Below are 18,076 nucleotides of genomic sequence, written 5' to 3'. Positions count from 1 at the left end.
CTAGCATTTCCATACGTTTTGGGGCTCTTTCATCAAAGCCCCGGTAGAAAGCATCGATATTTTGAAGTTGGGTTTTTTCTCTTTTGGTACCATAGGCGTAGAGTAGCGACTACTAGAAGATTGAGTGTTGTTTTCTGAAACAGCAGGTTTTTGTTGTGATATTTGTATGTTAGGCGTTTCGCGTGTTGGTGGTTCCCAATTTTCTATATCATGATCATCCAGGGTACTTTGGTCATCCCCATTGGTTGCAAACTCTTCGCCACTCGGTGGCGGTCTTGTTCCAAACTGGTTTTCAGATAAGGTGTGTGTGTTTACGGAGCTCCTTTCTTGTTTGTTCCATTTGACTGGTTTATCGAGTAAGGCAGAACCAGTTACTAATTTTCGTTTTTTCTTATTCCTTAAATAAGTGTCTTTAATACTCTTCCACCGCTTTTTGCAGTCGTCAACTGCAAACAATAAAAAAATATATCAAAATTTATAAATATATTGATAATCTTTTTTTACGTATCTGGCTACTGGAGAGAGCGTTAGGTATCTAGGCTTTGCTTTTAAGATCTCACACAGCTCCATAAGTGTTATGGTCAAGGAAACATTAACAGCAATGTGCAAAAACTTAGTACCAATTTTTATGCCTCCGCCGACTACAGAAACGCTGAAAGCAAATACAATTGATTTTTGGGAATGATGGAATTTTCCGAATTGTGTCGCAGCGACAAACACATAAGAATTTTTTCACCTAATAAATCCGGTTCTTTATATTTTAATTACAAAGACTATCTTTCTATTGTTATGCTTGCCCTAGTTGACGCGAATTACAAATTTGTGGCTTTGGATGATGGGTCATATGGAAAAGAAGGCGACGTTTCAATTTTTATTAAATCTGCTCTTGGGCAAAAAATATTTAACTGAGAAGATTTTCTTCCTTCGGATCAAATGTTGCCCAATTCAAACAAAAAAATACCACATGTAATCATTGGAGACGAGGCGTTCCGGTTGCACAAGCATATAATGAACCCGTTTAATAAAGAATTAGGACGATCTGACAGAACAAAGCCTACATTTAACTACAAATTGAGTCGAGCACGAATACTAACTGAAAACGTTTTCGGAATACTATCTCAGGTGTTTAGAGTATTTTACACTCATATAGCTATAAAACCCGAAGTATGCGACGAACTGATAATTGCAGCTTGCTGTTTGCATAATTTACTTCGAGAAGGATACTTACGAAAAAACGGACATGCCCATTACGCATATGATCCAAATGAAAAGCAATCCGATATTATCCATAATCTTATTAGACCGGGGGGATTTCAAATTAGAAATGAGTTTATGCATTTCTTTAATAATGAAGGAGCTATGGATTGGCAAAATAAAAAAGTTACGAGAGTGTTGTAAAGTTTGTATAGAAAAAAAGCTTTTTACGATTTAGAATGTTCGGCTCAAATTTTGGAAATTCATTTATTTGTTAGGTATTGGTTACCTACATTTTATGTGAAAAGCCTTCCGACAACCTTTACCTATACTCTGACCGATATTTTCTTTGTATATTATTAACTTTAAGTGAGATGTGGAGAACGCTATCACTTTCAGTGTCTGATTCTCCAGGGTAAAGTAGAGGGGGGCAAAATGGGAATAGGTCGAAGGAAGCTATCATTGGACAGGCATACAGGACTTCCAAGCACTCCAAGTCGCTGCAGTTAACAGAACCATCTGATGAGGAAGTAAAAGATGAACGCCTACGCAGGAATCTGCACGGCACCTTAAGAAGAAGAACTTTAAGTACCTACTTGTTTAACCAATATTGAAGTTTGAACACAAAATGTATACCTTATAAGCTTAGAGTTTACATTTAACCACATTTGTTTCCATAACCTCACCTAACCTAATCTAAACATGCATAAAATAAAGAATATTATTACTTACCATCTTTTCCTGCTGAAATCGCAATTTTTTTCCACGCGTTTTCTCTAATTATGAAATTTTTATCCTCGTAGTCAAAAATACATTCATATTTTTGAACTTCTTCGATAAGAATTTCGGCATCATCCCCCGAAAAACGCGCCATTTTCCTACAGCGATCGCGACTCGACCGGTTTGTCTTTGTCCATCAGTTGCGCCGCAGTCCCTGCGTCTGGAGCGGTAACGTCGCCGGCTGAAACGCTTCATAGAGTTCACTCAAGACTTAAATATGTACCACGGCATATAAATCAATCGGCAGGCTAAAGGTGGTTCCTCACGAGAGCGGAATTGCGGAAATGCGGAACTAAAATGTCAAATTAATTTCGCGGCGTTAAAAGTTTAACTTCCAAAATTTGACCGCAAAGATCAGAAAGCGTTAGGGTCATGGGAACCCTGTAGAGATTCAACAAAAGAAAATAGGTATATCAAATTTTGTAGCATATTTTTATTGCATTATTCTTTTCTCTGACATTTGTTTTATAGTGAATAAATATTATTACTGGCGTACGATTTTGTATTTATTGCATCAATATCGTTTCTCAAAGCAACGAAAGAAAATGGGTAAAATTAAGTTAACCCGATTTATTTACAAAGGAAAGAACATGCGGATTTCTATAATTTCATAACTGAAATGCGTTTAAACGATCCTTAGAATGTATTCTACTCAATTCAAAAAACTATAATTCCCGCCCAATTCGATTTCTCTTTTTTAACATGCATTTCTTATCCTTTTCCCGCAAAAATAAATCGCCAAATAGTTAAAAATATTTTAACTTATTTGCGATGCCGCAAAATCATAGAAAGAGAATATTCGCAGTTATCAGTATGGAACAAATGGACGGCGTAAGAAATTTAGGCGAAATTTCGCTTTTCCGCGCTCGTGAGGAACTACCTTACCTCGCTTTGACGGGAACGCTACGCGCATATCATTGCGCACTCCGCTATTTGAGTTTCCATCAACAGACAACTGTCGTAGTTTTTTTCATCGACTACACACAGTTACGGCAGATTTGAGTCAGTAGCGTACGGCTTAATTTATTTTGTTTATTTCTTGAGTTATATATTTTATAGTTGTTGTTTTATTTTTGTTTATTGTGTGATATATTTGCTTTTTATAGTTATATTTTCGTTTCTTGTGTAATATAATTCATTTTGGTAGTTTTGTTTTTGTTTTTCTGAACATTTTTAAATCTTTAATATAGCAGTGATTTGATAGAGTAATTAGATAAATTTTTACGTGTTTTTACAATGCCTGGGCGAAGTTGTGCAGCAAAAAACTGCCCTAGTAGAGGACTAAACTGCAATAAAAGTTTCTTTCTGTTTCCTAGAGATCCTATTACGTATGTACCTAATACCCTGCTGGCAAGCAAAACCTTGGGTCGGCGTTTACATATATAGGAATGAATCGTTATGGCAATCTAGTATGTCGGAGAGAGCAAAAATACGAAGTATTTATTACATAACCAATTAATCTGACGCTAGATTCCATGCGCTTGGGAAAATACTTACCTTCTGTCTTTATTCAGTACATCTTATTTTGCTAAGCGTGTTGACCGTACTCTTCGTTCACACGAAAATCGGCACCCAAGACCAGAAATGCCAGCCCTCGTATACCCTGCTGGCAATCAAAAACTTGCGTCGGCGTTTACATGTATAGGAGTGAATCGCTATGGCAATCTAGTAAGTCGGAGAGAGCAAAAATACGAAGTATTTATTCAGTATGGAACAAATGGACGCGTAAGAAATTTAGGCGAAATTTCGCTTTTCCGCGCTCGTGAGGAACTATCTTAACTCGCTTTGGCGGGAACGCTACGCGCATATCATTGCGCACGCCGCTATTTGAGTTTCCATCAACAAAAAGTAACCACTGTCGTAGTTTTTTTCATCGACTACACACTGTTACGGCAGATTCGAGTCAGTAGCGTACAGCTTAATTTATTTTGTTTATTTCTTGAGTTATGTATTTTATAGTTGTTGTTTTATTTTTGTTTATTGTGTGATATATTTGGTTTTTATAGTTATATTTTCGTTTCTTGTGTAATATGATTCATTTTAGTAGTTTTGTTTTTCTGAACATTTTTAAATCTTTAATATAGCAGTGATTTGATAGAGTAATTAGTTAATTTTTACGTGTTTTTACAATGCCTGGGCGAAGTTGTGCAGCAAAAAACTGCCCGAGTAGAGGACTAAACTGCAATACAAGTTTCTTTCTGTTTCCTAGAGATCCTATTAGGTATGTACCTAATACCCTGCTGGCAAGCAAAGCCTTGGGTCGGCGTTTACAAGTATAGGAATGAATCGCTATGGCAATCTAGTATGTCGGAGAGAGCAAAAATACGAAGTAGTATTACATAACCAAAATACTTACCTTCTGTCTTTATTCAGTACATCTTATTTTGCTAAGGCGCGGTCTCTTCAGTTATAAATAAATAACTTTTATCTAACAAATAACCATCTAAAAGATAAACAATCTAGAGCTTGATATCTATAGGATATAACATTTGGGTATTTTCATACAAAATAATCCATTAGATAACAGTTTGGAGGACGGCCGCCTACGGACCGGTAGACACTCCGTAGAGAAAGTGTTGCCAATATAAGATATCTGAAATTGAGATGGTTATATATGAAAAGTCGATACAACAGACAGAGACAGAAACTCGGAATTTCAAATCGTTAGATTAAAAAGTGAGGTTATTGTTCAGTTGTCAAAAGATCGTCAAAATGAAAATAAAAACAATAAAATTCAACTAAAATATATTTTGTGTTCAACTCCAACTAGTCCTATTATGGTATAGGCTATTTAAATTTACCTTTATGGAAAAAGGGAAAGATAATTCAATTTCAGCAGTGGTGGTGGTGCAATAGATCTATTGATGGAATGCGATTTATAAGAAATTAAAACAAGAAAAAATAATCTGTAAGTAATTTATAGTTTAATTACATGATATTACTGTTATATTTATTATATTAACATTTTAGTACAATTGATAATAGAAAATATGGAAGAAGCAGGTAAAGTGCAAGCAGAGATTTATAAACCAATCCTAAAACCGCCATCTGGTAAGTTATTAATATTGAAAATTAAAAATAGCATAAGACTGTTAGTAATAACAAATATGTTGTTCTAGGGCTTCTCATAGTAAAGAAATAGGTAGGATAGCATCAATGATAGTAATTAAGTTGAGTTTTTATTTTATAAAATAGATAAATGCACTTATACTTTTGTCTTAATAATAATAAATGAATAGTACCTATAATAATTGCTACATTTACACATTATATGTACAAATTATTTAATAAAAAAAATTAAATAAAAACAATTTTGTCATATTACTTTTATTTTTAAGAACTCAAAGTGATGGAACTTCAGAAAAAAAAGAAAAAATAAAGGAAAAATCTTGTCTAAACAAAGTTGAACTAACTGGAATTCAAAGGACCACAATACAGATGTTTTAGCAAGGTTTAGCTAGAGAGTTACTTAAAAAACAGCACGGAGAAGAGATGTACCATATGATCGAAAAAAACGGCGTCAGCAATGGCTATGAAATAAAGATTGCTGTCATTTCATATGTAAATTTATATGGGAAATATCATCGATCATCATTTCCTAGCCAACTGGACGCCGTTTTTTTTTCGATCATACGGTATAAGGTACATAGTGCAAGAAATAAGTTAAAAGTTAAAAGGTTTTATAAGGTTCCTGTTATAATATGTAACAGTCAAATTTCCTCGCAACGACCTCTGTGTGCTAGCTCATAAATTATCGCAAATAACTATTATTTTTGCATCATGTTTACTATAATTTTATTGTTAAATATTATTTTATTTAGTATTTTACCATTATGCAACCGAATATACATCGCGATATTATACAAGCTACAGCTCAACTACCTCTACACTCCATAAGCTCAACAATATTGTCACTGGAAACGGCCGCCCAGCATTAGAATTTTTGTCGACCTCTCTATATCTTTGATCATCACTTGTAACTCGTCACTGTCAGATTAAATCGGATGTTTTTGGATTTATTGATCCTTTGTTTTGGTTATTGAAATTTTATAATTATCAGATAAAATTTCATAGTTAAATTGGTTATTTTTGATGTGGATCGCAGTGTGCAATTCGTTCTTTTAATTGTGGAATTTCTGAGTTTAGTTCGTTCATTGACCGGATATGAAATATGACAATGGAAAATATTCTAGAACATCGTTTTTTTATTTATGCCTTTTTGTGAGTTGGACTAGTCGAGATATATAGTTCTCTATCTATATCCTGGAGGGAGATTCCCGGTTGAAATCTGATTTTGTGAAGGAAATCGAATCCTTGCATCACTTCTTGTGTACTCCCCGGCTGAAGAGTGTTGTCGTGAAGAACTGGCTGCCGTTTCGTGAAGCATTCCCTGTTGGTGAATAGCAGGTCTTCGTAAAGAAGGATTAAGGCTTCCGAAACACATTTGGTCAGAGACGTGGTTGGATTTTGTTGAGTTTACATGGACCACCGACCAATTTCCGTAAGGGATTAAATAGCCAAATTTTTCCGACCGATATCCCGATTCCACGTGCCCAAGAAGTCCCCGAATAGTTCCAAGAGCAAGAATACCGATCCAGACCGTACAGCACAGAACAGTCCAGAATTCCATCCGTTCCTATTGCCCGTGTGTAGAGTTACTCGTTGGACATCATAAACCCTCGTTGAGGTAAAGTTCAGATTTGATTAGTCCTTCTTTATTACCTTTATTAACTCCTACACGTTGTGCTAGTCCTTGTTCGATAATTGAGACTCTTTTCTAAGACAACCAATATTATTTAGGGTTTTTATGTTCACCTTTTGAAGTCCTACACCTACCTTTCATCTGTACCCCTACTAACATCCGTGGGCCCCAGTGACATTCATAGAGCTGCTGTGCACCGCCGTAGCCACCCTGTAGCTATACACCGTAGCTCAGCCGGAGGAAGTTTTCAAGTACAATCGAATAAAGTAAGACTGTACAATTTTAGTTTAGATTTAGGCTGGTATTTATAGTTGCATCTCGAGACGCCAAGACGGTCTTGGGCTCTCGAGAGCGGAATCCACAGAATACACAAGCAAACGTCATTTTGGAGATTGCGATTTTCATTTTGGATAGTTTATGTGATCTGTGGATAGTTTCTTAACCTAACTTTTTTAGTAAACAAAATAAATCCCTTGTAAATCCATTTTGTCTGATTAAACAGTTTTGAATTTTGAATATGTTAGAAGAGTTTGAGGATATTTTGGACCATGTGGAAGAAGAAAATCGTCTTCGAGTTCCAAAAAGGTATATACGGGATGCAGGAAATCCAATAGAAATATTTAGCGAGGGGGGATTTATGCCAATATAGGTTTAACAAGGCTACAATTACAGAAACTATTTTACCTCTTATAAATTGAAGACTTGCAAAAACCTACCAATCGTGGTTTACCCATTCTCCCCGTTGTTCAATTACTAATTTGTTTACAGTTTTATATGACTTGTAATTTTCAGATGGTAAATGGAGACTTGCGTGGTGTTAGCCAACCTACAATAAGCCAGATAATCAAGAATAATGCAATAATGTGGAAGTATTTCAAAATCGCAAAAATTTTTTTTAGTCTAAATGTTCAGGTCCCAAAAGGGAAATTATGGATATTATAGTTGGATATCCAGGGTCAAGTCATGATAGTGTTATATTCAATCGAAGTAAAAAAAAATTGAAAGGCGTGATATTCGTGATTTACTTCTTGGAGACAATGCATATAGATGTAGGCCAATTCTATTGACTTCTGTTCTACAGCTAGGTAATCAACAAGAAACCAGGTATAACTTTGCCCATAGAAGAAAGCGAAATGATGAAGGGGACTTGGTAAAAACGTCTTCCATTTCTCTGAGGTTTACAAAACAACTGTTGCTATTATTTGTGCAACAGCTGTTCTTCATAATATTGGTTTAAGGGAAAATTTAGATAATTTTGAAGATGCTAATTTACACATTCCAATTATAAATAAAAAGGAAGAGGGTTAGATTTTTGAAGAAATGTTATGTATTTATTGTATTAATATATGTATATCTAGTAATTATGTAATATGTTAAGTAATGTTCCAAGGTAACTAGTACCTATATAATAATTTTATTTACTTTTCTATTAGTGTTAAGTTAGTGTTTATATATTTACATGTAACATATTTTAAGTAATTTCTTATAGTCTATTATTAGTTATCATAAAAATACTGTTTTTCTATACTTAAATAACATATGATTTCTTAGTAGTTTTACGCTCACTATGACCAGACAGTTAAGTGCTTGTTTTAACTGGTCACACAGAATTTTCCCACTAATACATTAAAACTAAAAAAATTGTCTTTTTATTTTCTTCATCATGAATATTTATATAAATATCATATCACATAATATACAATATTGGATGTATACCGTATACCTATAATTTTCAAGATTTTATTCCTTGGTGTAAATTCTGTATTCTTATTGAGTTGACCACTCTATATAAAGTTGATACTCCATGTTTTATAGTTTTATTTAGAATAATATTTCACAATACACATTCTATGATTATTGCGTTTTTACTGCTTCCTTATTTCTTCTCGTCTAGATGACATTCTTCTCTATTCTTTTTTTTCTAGTCTGCTACGTAAATCAGTGACTGACAATTTTTGCCTTTACTTATAAATTTAATTTATTCTCTGACACTCGTCCAACCTGACTATGTCTTAGTCTCCAAGACTTAATTAACAAAACTAACTTAAAAATTACCTACAACAATAAAAAAAATATTCATTCTAAATTTATGATATTTAAAGATTTTAAAAATTTATGAAACTATTCAAAACTAAATAAACCAAAAGTAGTATTCATTAAACATTAAACATATTCTTCTAAATACTTCTGTTTATGTGTTTTTCTGTGTCATGGGGTAGAACTTGTGTCACTGTAAATAGTCCCTTATATTTAGTAGCACTTTTCATATAGACCATGTCTCCTATCTTTGTGATACCTTTAAATCTATATGTTTATCATAATTTTTTTATACTTCCTTTGTTCCATTTCTATATGTTCTTTGACCTCTTTTCTCAATTTTTCAGGTAATTGAATACTTTTCATTCTCTACCGTCAATAATCTCACTTATCCATCTTCAATCTTCGGAATATATCCATATAATAATTCAGGAGTTTTTTTCGCCAGTGGATTTATTCACAGATGTATTTATAGCTCTTTCTATATTCTTAATATATGTATCCCATTTGTTGTTATCATCTGCACAAGCTGAAGGCAGTATCATTGGAATAATAATGCTGTTCAACCATTTATGGTTGCATCATACAAATTCACCCAAATGTTCTGCTATTAAAATGGACACCCTCTTGATAATCTGGCTTATTGTAGGTTGGCTAATACCAAGCATGTCTCCATTTAATATCTGAAAACTACAAGTCGTATAAAACCGTAAACAAATTAGTAATTGAATAACGGGGAGAATGGGTAAACCACGATTGGTAGGTTTTTGCAAGTCTTCAATTTATAAGAGGTAAAATAGTTTCTGTAATTGTAGCCTTGTTAAACCTATATCGGCATAAATCCCCCCTCGCTAAACATTGGATTTCCTGCATCCCGTATATATCTTTTTGAACTCGAAGACAATTTTCTTCTTCCACATGATCCAAAATATCCTCAAACTCTTCTAACATATTCAAAACTGTTTAATCTTTAATCAGACAAAACGGACTTACAAGGGATTTATTTTGTTTACTAAAAAAGTTAGGTTAAGAAACTATCCACAGATAACATAAACTATCCAAAATGACAATCTCCAAAATGAAAATCGCAATCTCCAAAATGACGTTTGCTTGTGTATTCTGTGGATTCCGCTCTCGAGAGCCCAAGACCGTCTTGGCGTCTCGAGATGCAACTATAAATACGGGCCTTAGTTTGATATTTGTAATCCACCCAGGATATTGTACTTAGTTTAAGTAAGGGGGATTATGACGTCATACATTTAGTTAGTTTTCTTGATTTAAATTTTATTCTACTTTTCAACGTTTATTCATTTCCATTTCTTTAAATATTAACTTTTCATATTTTAATAAATTGCTTAAACATTTTTAGTAGTATTATTTGCAGTCTAGTCTCATAGTTAAGTTAGAGTCACTTAAGTTCAAGTCATGATAGTATATTTGAAGTTCATGGTAGTTACACTCACAGTTATATCTCCTCTCAAACCAAACCAAACCAAATAAAGCACTATTTGGCAGTTTGGGCGCCAGATAGGATATCTGGGAGATAAGTTTAATTTATCTAATAGATACTGTTATCTATAGGTGAAGATACGCGTTTTTCTGCTATCCGTCAAATAAAATATATCTGGCAGATTATAACACGCTATCCGTACCTGAAAACACCGGGGGTAAGCGTGTTGACCGTACTCTTCGTTCACACGAAAATCGGCACCCAAGACCAGAAATGCCAGCCCTAGTATGTGATTAATTATTTTAACATACAGGGTGGCGCACCTCATTCGCCTCGTTGATTATACGAAGACGGAAAGATGTAGAAACAAAATATTTTATAGGTATATGTGGGGAGACAATGTGCACAATTTAAAATTATTTTGAAATATACAGTCGTGTTTCAGAACTAAGATCCATACCAAAGTTATATTTTTTCTTATGGAACACCCGGTATTTTATTTCATTTTTGGATTCTTGAGCCCAAAAAGAGGCATTTATTATAAGGGTTAAATATGTCTAAAATCTTTGGTTTTTGAGATATTTAAAGATATTTAAATTTGCATGCTACAATAGAATAGATTATTAACACTGTACATTACTTTTCAGAATTAATTCATATGCTGAGTTTAAAGGTAGACAAATAAACTTTACTAAAAAATGGTATTGCTTCTATGTTAAATTTATACAGGGCTATCAAAAGTTGCTGATCTATTTTAAGGATGTATTTTATATAAAAACTTCGTTATTTCAAATGCAACACCCTGTATTTTTTTAAATAAATCGAAGCAGATTCAAATGCTCTTTCAAACTATATCGGGGTTCCCTATACCTATCTATCTCAGATTTTGAATAAAAATCGACTTTTAAATAAAATTGCAATCAAGATGGCTGGTGTCGCCATGGAAATTTTCTAGTACTAAAAATCGGTGGCGTACCTATCAATGGCTGCTAAAATAGGCAGGACAAAATCACTACGAGCGCCACTGGTGAAAAAAAAGTGGTATTCTTGATATACAGACTTCTAAAATGGTATTACAGAAATTGATAAAAAAATTTTTATTGAAAACTTCATCACCCTGCATCTCGAAAGTTTGCATATATGTATTATATTTAGGAGCACCATGTTAGAATAGACGTATTATTGTCTGTTATTTTTTTATTTATGCAATCAGCATCTTGTATACAAGTGGTTCAGAATAAATGATCCACGGTTATTTTAGTTTCATCTGAAAACTACAATTTTGATTTTTCAAATAGGTAAGTAAGTACAATTCAAGAACTTCTGATATTCAATGCTACCAGGATTCTGTAAGGGTATTATAGCAAAGTTTAAGTTTTCATTACAGAAAGACTTAAAATTAACTATTAACTATATGTACGGACACTGATAATGGGCACAAAAAACGATAAAGAAAAGTAAAGTTTTACTTTCACTCAATAATGGCATTGCGCGTTTTTGAAAAGGTAGGTTTTCAAGTGCTATTACGTGTTTAAAGGCTTCTGAAACCCTCCTCGATTTCAGAACACAATTTACGTATGGTTTAAAAATCCATAAGCCCGCTATGCTATTTAGATTTGCTACCGCGTTTCAGCTCAGTAAACATGCTGACACATAGTAGTAAGTCATAAAGCGCTGAAGCAATCAATGCCTATATGCATTTGAAAAATGAAATTTTATCTTTGCTCTAAGGTTAGGGTACTGAGGCTTGTTTAATTTAAAATAATTATTATAATAAAGCCAGCACAAGTTAGAATACCTTAAGTTTTGGTTATTATTATGGGAATAGGTTTGCTCTTCATGAAGAAAAGTAATTTTAGGGCTTTGAAGAAAACCTAAAGGTGGTATACAGTAGTCTGCTCCTGTAGTAAACACCAAAATATCGGTCAGCGTAATCTGAATTTCTTCTTCGCTCACCTGATCAATGGCCTTTTCTTCTGTATTTTATTTATCTGAAATTCTCAGATAAATAAAAATAACATAAAAGCTGTTTTTTGTACCTTCACAGTCCAGTATAAAAGCTCTGAAATATGATATTGCACGGTTTTCGAGGTTTCGACGGTTTGAACCTATCTCGCTGTAGTCAACTTCAAAAATACGTTCTAAACCATCCGCTGTTAGCTCTACTTTGTCGTCGCAAAATAAAGTTTAATAAAAAAAAATCCGGTCGTTCTCTAATGAGATTATAAATATTACCAGTATTCAGTCCATCTGTAAACTGCTGCAGGGGTGCTTCAATACGCTTAATGGTGTAAAATTTTAATGTATCTACAAAAAAAATATATCAAAATAGTACTTCAAGGCATAATAATTCGAGGCATAATAATTTGAATTTAAATTACCAAAGGTTTCCAAATTAGAATTTTTATATGCTATATTGTAGCAAAACAAAGATGTTTCGTCCAAATTTTGGTAAGCCTTTGAGTCATCTTGCGTTACTTTTATTGTTTTAACGAACATCTCACGATTCATATAAATCCCGCAAATATTCGTTTAGTCGTTAATTATGTCTCTATCGTCCGAGAACTACGCAATTTTCGTGATGAGCGGTGCTGCTGTTTGACCATTCCATTAATAAACAATATTCAAAGAAAAACACAAAAAAAGAGAATCTATTCAAAGAAAACACACATAGTCACAGATAAATGCGCGCGGTGTTTTCACCGGCCGTCCCTATTGAACAACGAACATCGAACATACAAGAAGAGGTTGCATTCCTGCGTGGCCACATACCCAAAGGCTTCGGCCACCCCTCACCATCTAACGAAACACCCAAGGGAACCCACCACCTCCAACTCACCAAAAATTAGCGAGGACAGAAGTTCGCATAAGACCGGCCACGTCACGTCTCTAATGATCTCAGCCGCCCATCTATTCAAAATTTCAACTTTTCCCTCAGTAACCCCCTTAAACCCCCTTATTTGAAAAACCTCGGTACACCGAAAAAATAAAATAGTTAAACCAACAAAAAAAATGTTAGCTCAACAGTATTTTATGCTTACATATGGCGGACCTTTTGCATCTATTGACTCGACAAGAAAAAAGTGTCGTTTTTTGAAGGATTCCTTTAACAATCTGTGTGTTTAAAATAACAGGATATAGAAATTTGCTTAAACAACCCACACGTTCCATACTACTTGCACATGTGTGTTAAAGCAAGAATTATAATAGGCTGAAGCGACAGTCTTTATCGTTGCTCCATGCCATTCATAGAGTTCGGTAAGTGGCTTTGAACATTGGATTAGCCATTATGCGTGGACTGATCAACCAACAGCGGAGTTTAATATAGAATATTTGCAGGGTTAAATCAACATATTTTCTTGATGATATGTTGGTCACAAGGTTTTGTTAAGCCTTATTAAATGTTGGATCAACCGTTTTATGATGATAAATTTATCACCTGTCTTGGTTAAAACACAATAGTTGCATGATTCAATTAACATTTTGTTATTGTTGCTTTATGCCGTTCACAATGTTCCGCTAACCCACTTGCAATGTTGAATCAACTATTATTTGATAACAGTTTTAATCCCCAGCGTTTGCCTTCTTGATGACTGTTCATATATATCCTTAAGCTCCTCAGTATTGCTAATTTCTTCTGGGGGACTATATACAACATTGTATACAGCGGGGTTACTTATTGGGACTACAACAGATGGCTGTAGATTAACATCATCAGTGCCTTGGGTATTAGATTCTTGTGATGATGCCAGGGATTTTACTGATTCGCTTGAAGCCTAAAAGAATGCAAGGTAGTAAAAAAATAACGTAAAAACAAATAAAAAATATTCAGGTATATTGTTTTATAAAATATAGTAATGATCTTACCATTGAGGGATTTGATGGGCACATTGTGATGATTTCCATTTTTTCTATTTCTAGCAGCATTTGTAATTTTTTTAGGAATTTTATCCTAGGGCGAATTTTTGGGATAAGGTCTTTAGCAGTTTTATTACTGATTTCCAGCAAAGCCTCGTAGTCAATCTCATTTTCTTAAATTAACATATTATAACAGCAGGTATTATTAATATATTATATATTAAAAAAAATAGAAATGAGGTCTAAATTCTTAAATTTTAGATATAGTAATTAAATAAACTTTCCTAAAGCCAGAACCGTGGCCAGAACTATATTTACAAGGAACTTGTATATGAACTATAAGTATATACCTCGCTATATACCCTGTCTAAAAGTAAATCCGTTGCACGTCAACAATGATACTGTGCATATTTTGATGGAATTTACTGGTGGTGGCATTATGAAACGGTTTTAGTTTTAGACAGCATATAAGCTAATTAGCATGTATGTATATACCATTTTTATATAGCAACTCGTAGATCATGCAATCAAACTTAGAGGTAGACTCGTAACTGTAATTTCAGCTTAACTGGATGGGTAATGATCACCAACCTGGACTTGATTGATTCGAGTTACTTGAAAAAAATTAATTGACTTATTTTACAAGGTTCAATTAAAATGAAACAAGCCAAGTAGCTGTCAGTTTGATTTGAATTAATCATTGTGAATAAGTCAATTATTGATTTGTTCACTGGATTTAATCAAGTAAAGTTTCATCATCCCCATTTACTCTTGCATTATAGCCTTGTTTATAATTTATATACAAGCATTATATAAATCAATTTGTTATGGTCTACATATTATTATCATTTTTTTTTAGGCAACTAGATGTAGCACTTTGGCGCCAGTCCGCCAGTCATAAATAAGGGAGCCGCAACGAAAAATAGTACCAATTTTTTGCCTATATTTACGAAAAACGAGTGCTTATAAACGCCAGCCAATTTTTATTTTAAAATAATTTTAGTCTGTCTCTGTATGTATAATAAACTAACGATTTCTAAATCTATCATACCTCAAGAAATATAAAGGGTTGGAGGTGCGTAGGTAGCCATGCCATTAAATGGCGTAATAAATTTGTTTTTTTAATAGTACCTAAACCTATACAATGTTTATTATTGCATACATTAAACTTGCTAAAAATAGTATTTCTGAATACAAGATATTTGTACTCCCCTTTAAAGAAATACTTTCCTGAAAATACTTCCACGAGAGCCTCGAATCCATTTTCTTTCAGAAATTCCGCAGTTCTGGAATCTGCCATCTTGAAAGTTCACAGTTCCAGATTTATTCACATTTCTTTATTAGAGATGAAACACATCCACATTCAAGTTTTTTTCATCAGTCACAATGATTACTATACGCTTCAAAAGCGGGATATGTGGGATTTACTCAAAAATCAACCAAGCACAGGTAGCACCTTCACAAATTATCGACACAGTTATCGATCGTTAGGACAGGACAGGCACAAGCGCAATGCTGAATGTCGAATGCAGTGTTGTTAGTTTTTAAATATGAAATATCAAAGTAGTTGTGTGTGATTAAAGGCCAACATTTAAAAAAGATTTTTTGAAACTTCGGAATAATATTTAATAATCTAAGACTTGTTTTAAAGCTGTTTTTTAGTTGGACTTAGATTTTCACAGTGGTTAAAGTGAAATCATTTAAAAAAGAGTACGATGACGTCATCATTTTCTGATTTTTTTCCTTCAGATCTCGATAACTCAATATATTTAATTTTTTTAAATGAACATCACATATACTTTCACGTGCCACACCACTTTCTAGGACAAATTATCGTGACCGGAGGGAGAAAAACAATGTTTGTTAGGAAATGACGTCATCGTACTTTTTACTTTAAAATCCGTCATTTAAATGAAAAATCCTCGCACAAATCGCCATTCTGAAACATAGAAATCGTCCGAATTTGTAATAATAATTCGTAAATCTCATTTAAAAGACGCCGAATTTGTGATAAATCGCCCAATCTGGTAACACTGGCTCAATGCCGAATAGCGGACCATCATCGGCGTGCTGACCAGGTTGCCAGATGGCTAGCAAGATTGCCGACGCTGCGCTGACTTCCCTAAAAGCATTTTGTTAGGTAATAGGTATTATAATTATAACATTATAATTATTATTTTGTTTGACATAACATTAAGAGAAACAGTTTTTGATTAAAACAAGCAAACCAATACATGACATTGCATTGGCATTGTTACAATGATCCTATATTAAACTGTTAAAAAGGGTCGTCTGAACATGGGCCAATGTACATTTAACATTTTCAAACGGTTAAAAGGATATTTTAATTTCTTCTCTCAACCTGTTTGCTGTTAAAGTAACAATTGGTACTTCCTTAAACAATAATAAACTTCTGGTTCAACTAACTAAAATTAGAATATTTGTTTTGTGATTGTGGAATGAAACTACCCTTGATAATTTTAGCGGACTGTATTTACTGAAATTACTAATATAAATAAGAAAAAACTAATTCAAAAATGGTCTTTCACGTTGCGCGTTTTCAAAGTTACTACCCTTGTGGCCGCAATCTTCGCACGGTTGCCACTCGCTCGCTGGTTTCAATTAAAAGATCCGACATTCCGGCCGCCTTGAAAGCAACCAGCCTTTCAACTGAATCACTAGGTGTCTAATGGTAATAAGCAAACCTTATTAACTGCACGTTTCACTGAGCCGTGGAACGTTTTCACTTCAACGACACGCACAATCCCGTCGCTACCCGGAAACACTTGGGTGACACGTCCTAACCGCCACTGTAATGGAGCCAGGTTGTCCTCTCTAAGTAATACCAAACTACCTATCTTGATGACTGCTGTGGTTGGTTTTTGACACCATTTGCTTCGCTGTTGAAGTTGGTTCAAGTAGTCGACTGACCACCGCTGCCACAGATGTTGGTGAAGTTGCTGCACGTACTTCCATCTGCTTAGTAAGTTAGTTAGTTAATTAGTAACATACAGACTTTGATCCACACAGCCAGAGATAGGGAAGCCATGGAAAATGTGGTCGCAAACATCCATTAATGGATAAGCAGAGAAAGAAAAAGTAAGTGCACTGGATGGTCCTTATAATTTGGATCTGGTGTGAGATTGAGTGGTTGCCCAAGAAGAAAATGGGAAGGGGTTAGGACGGTGAGATCGTTAGGGTCATTAGAAGCAGGTATGAGAGGTCGTGAATTTAAGCATGCCTCAGTTTGTGTTAACAATGTTACATATTCTTCGTATGTTAGATTTGCAGTGCCCGTTATCTTTTTCATATGTGATTTTACAGATTTGACCGCAGCTTCCCACAGGCCTCCAAATGTTGGTGATCGCGGAGGAATGTAATGCTAAGTGATGTGTTCCTTGGCGGCAAAGTCTTCTATTTGGCTCCAATCAGTATGATTTCGGAGGTGTTCAATCATGGCACGTAAATCCTTATTTGCCTTTACAAAATTTGTGGCATTATCTGAGTGGACATGTGTAGGTTTCCCTCTTCTTGCCATAAAACGCTTGAATGCAGCTAGCAATGACTCGGTTGTGAGACCATTTACCAATTCCAGGTGCACTGCTTTACATGCAAGACAGACAAATACTGCAACATAACATTGAAAAGTGTGAACTCTTCCACGCCTGTGACTTTCCTTTATGGAAATCGGTCCAGCATAATCTATCCCAACTGCGTGAAAGGGTCTGCTTGGGGTTACTCTAGGTGTAGGTAATTGGCCCATTATAGGATGAGTTAATGTAGGTTTGTGTCTAAAACAAGTGATACATTTGTGAGTTACCTTTCGTACTTCTCTTCGCCCTGATAAAGGCCAAAAGTGTAGACGAAGTGATGATAATACTGCTTGTGGACCAGCATGTAAAAGTGAGATGTATTCATTATGGATGATAAGTTCAGTCAGTTTGTGTTTTGCAGGTAACAATAACTGGTGCCTTTGAGAATACGGAAGGTTTGCGTGTGACATTCTGCCTCCAACTCGAATAAGATCCTCTGTATCTAAGAAAGGATTGAGCTTG

At 34.4% G+C, this 18,076-nt stretch overlaps 1 protein-coding gene across 1 annotated transcript; it reads right to left on the bottom strand.

Annotated features, from left to right (window-relative positions):
• Nucleotides 1–2,068, bottom strand: LOC115874086. The gene is made up of 2 exons (XM_030889150.1): nt 1,927–2,068; nt 1–446 (listed from the first exon to the last, which is right to left on the bottom strand). Exons 1-2 carry the CDS (start codon nt 2,066–2,068, stop codon nt 1–3), a joined length of 588 nt encoding a protein of 195 aa, XP_030745010.1.
• Nucleotides 2,069–18,076: the final 16,008 nt, after the last annotated feature.

The sequence above is a fragment of the Sitophilus oryzae genome, unplaced genomic scaffold, assembly GCF_002938485.1.
Source record: "Sitophilus oryzae breed Bouriz unplaced genomic scaffold, Soryzae_2.0 scaffold_1218_pilon_pilon, whole genome shotgun sequence".
In the NCBI taxonomy this organism is placed as follows: Eukaryota; Metazoa; Arthropoda; class Insecta; order Coleoptera; family Curculionidae; genus Sitophilus; species Sitophilus oryzae.
The sequence above is the reverse complement of the archived record's forward strand: the minus strand, read 5'-3'. Positions and strand labels throughout refer to the sequence as shown.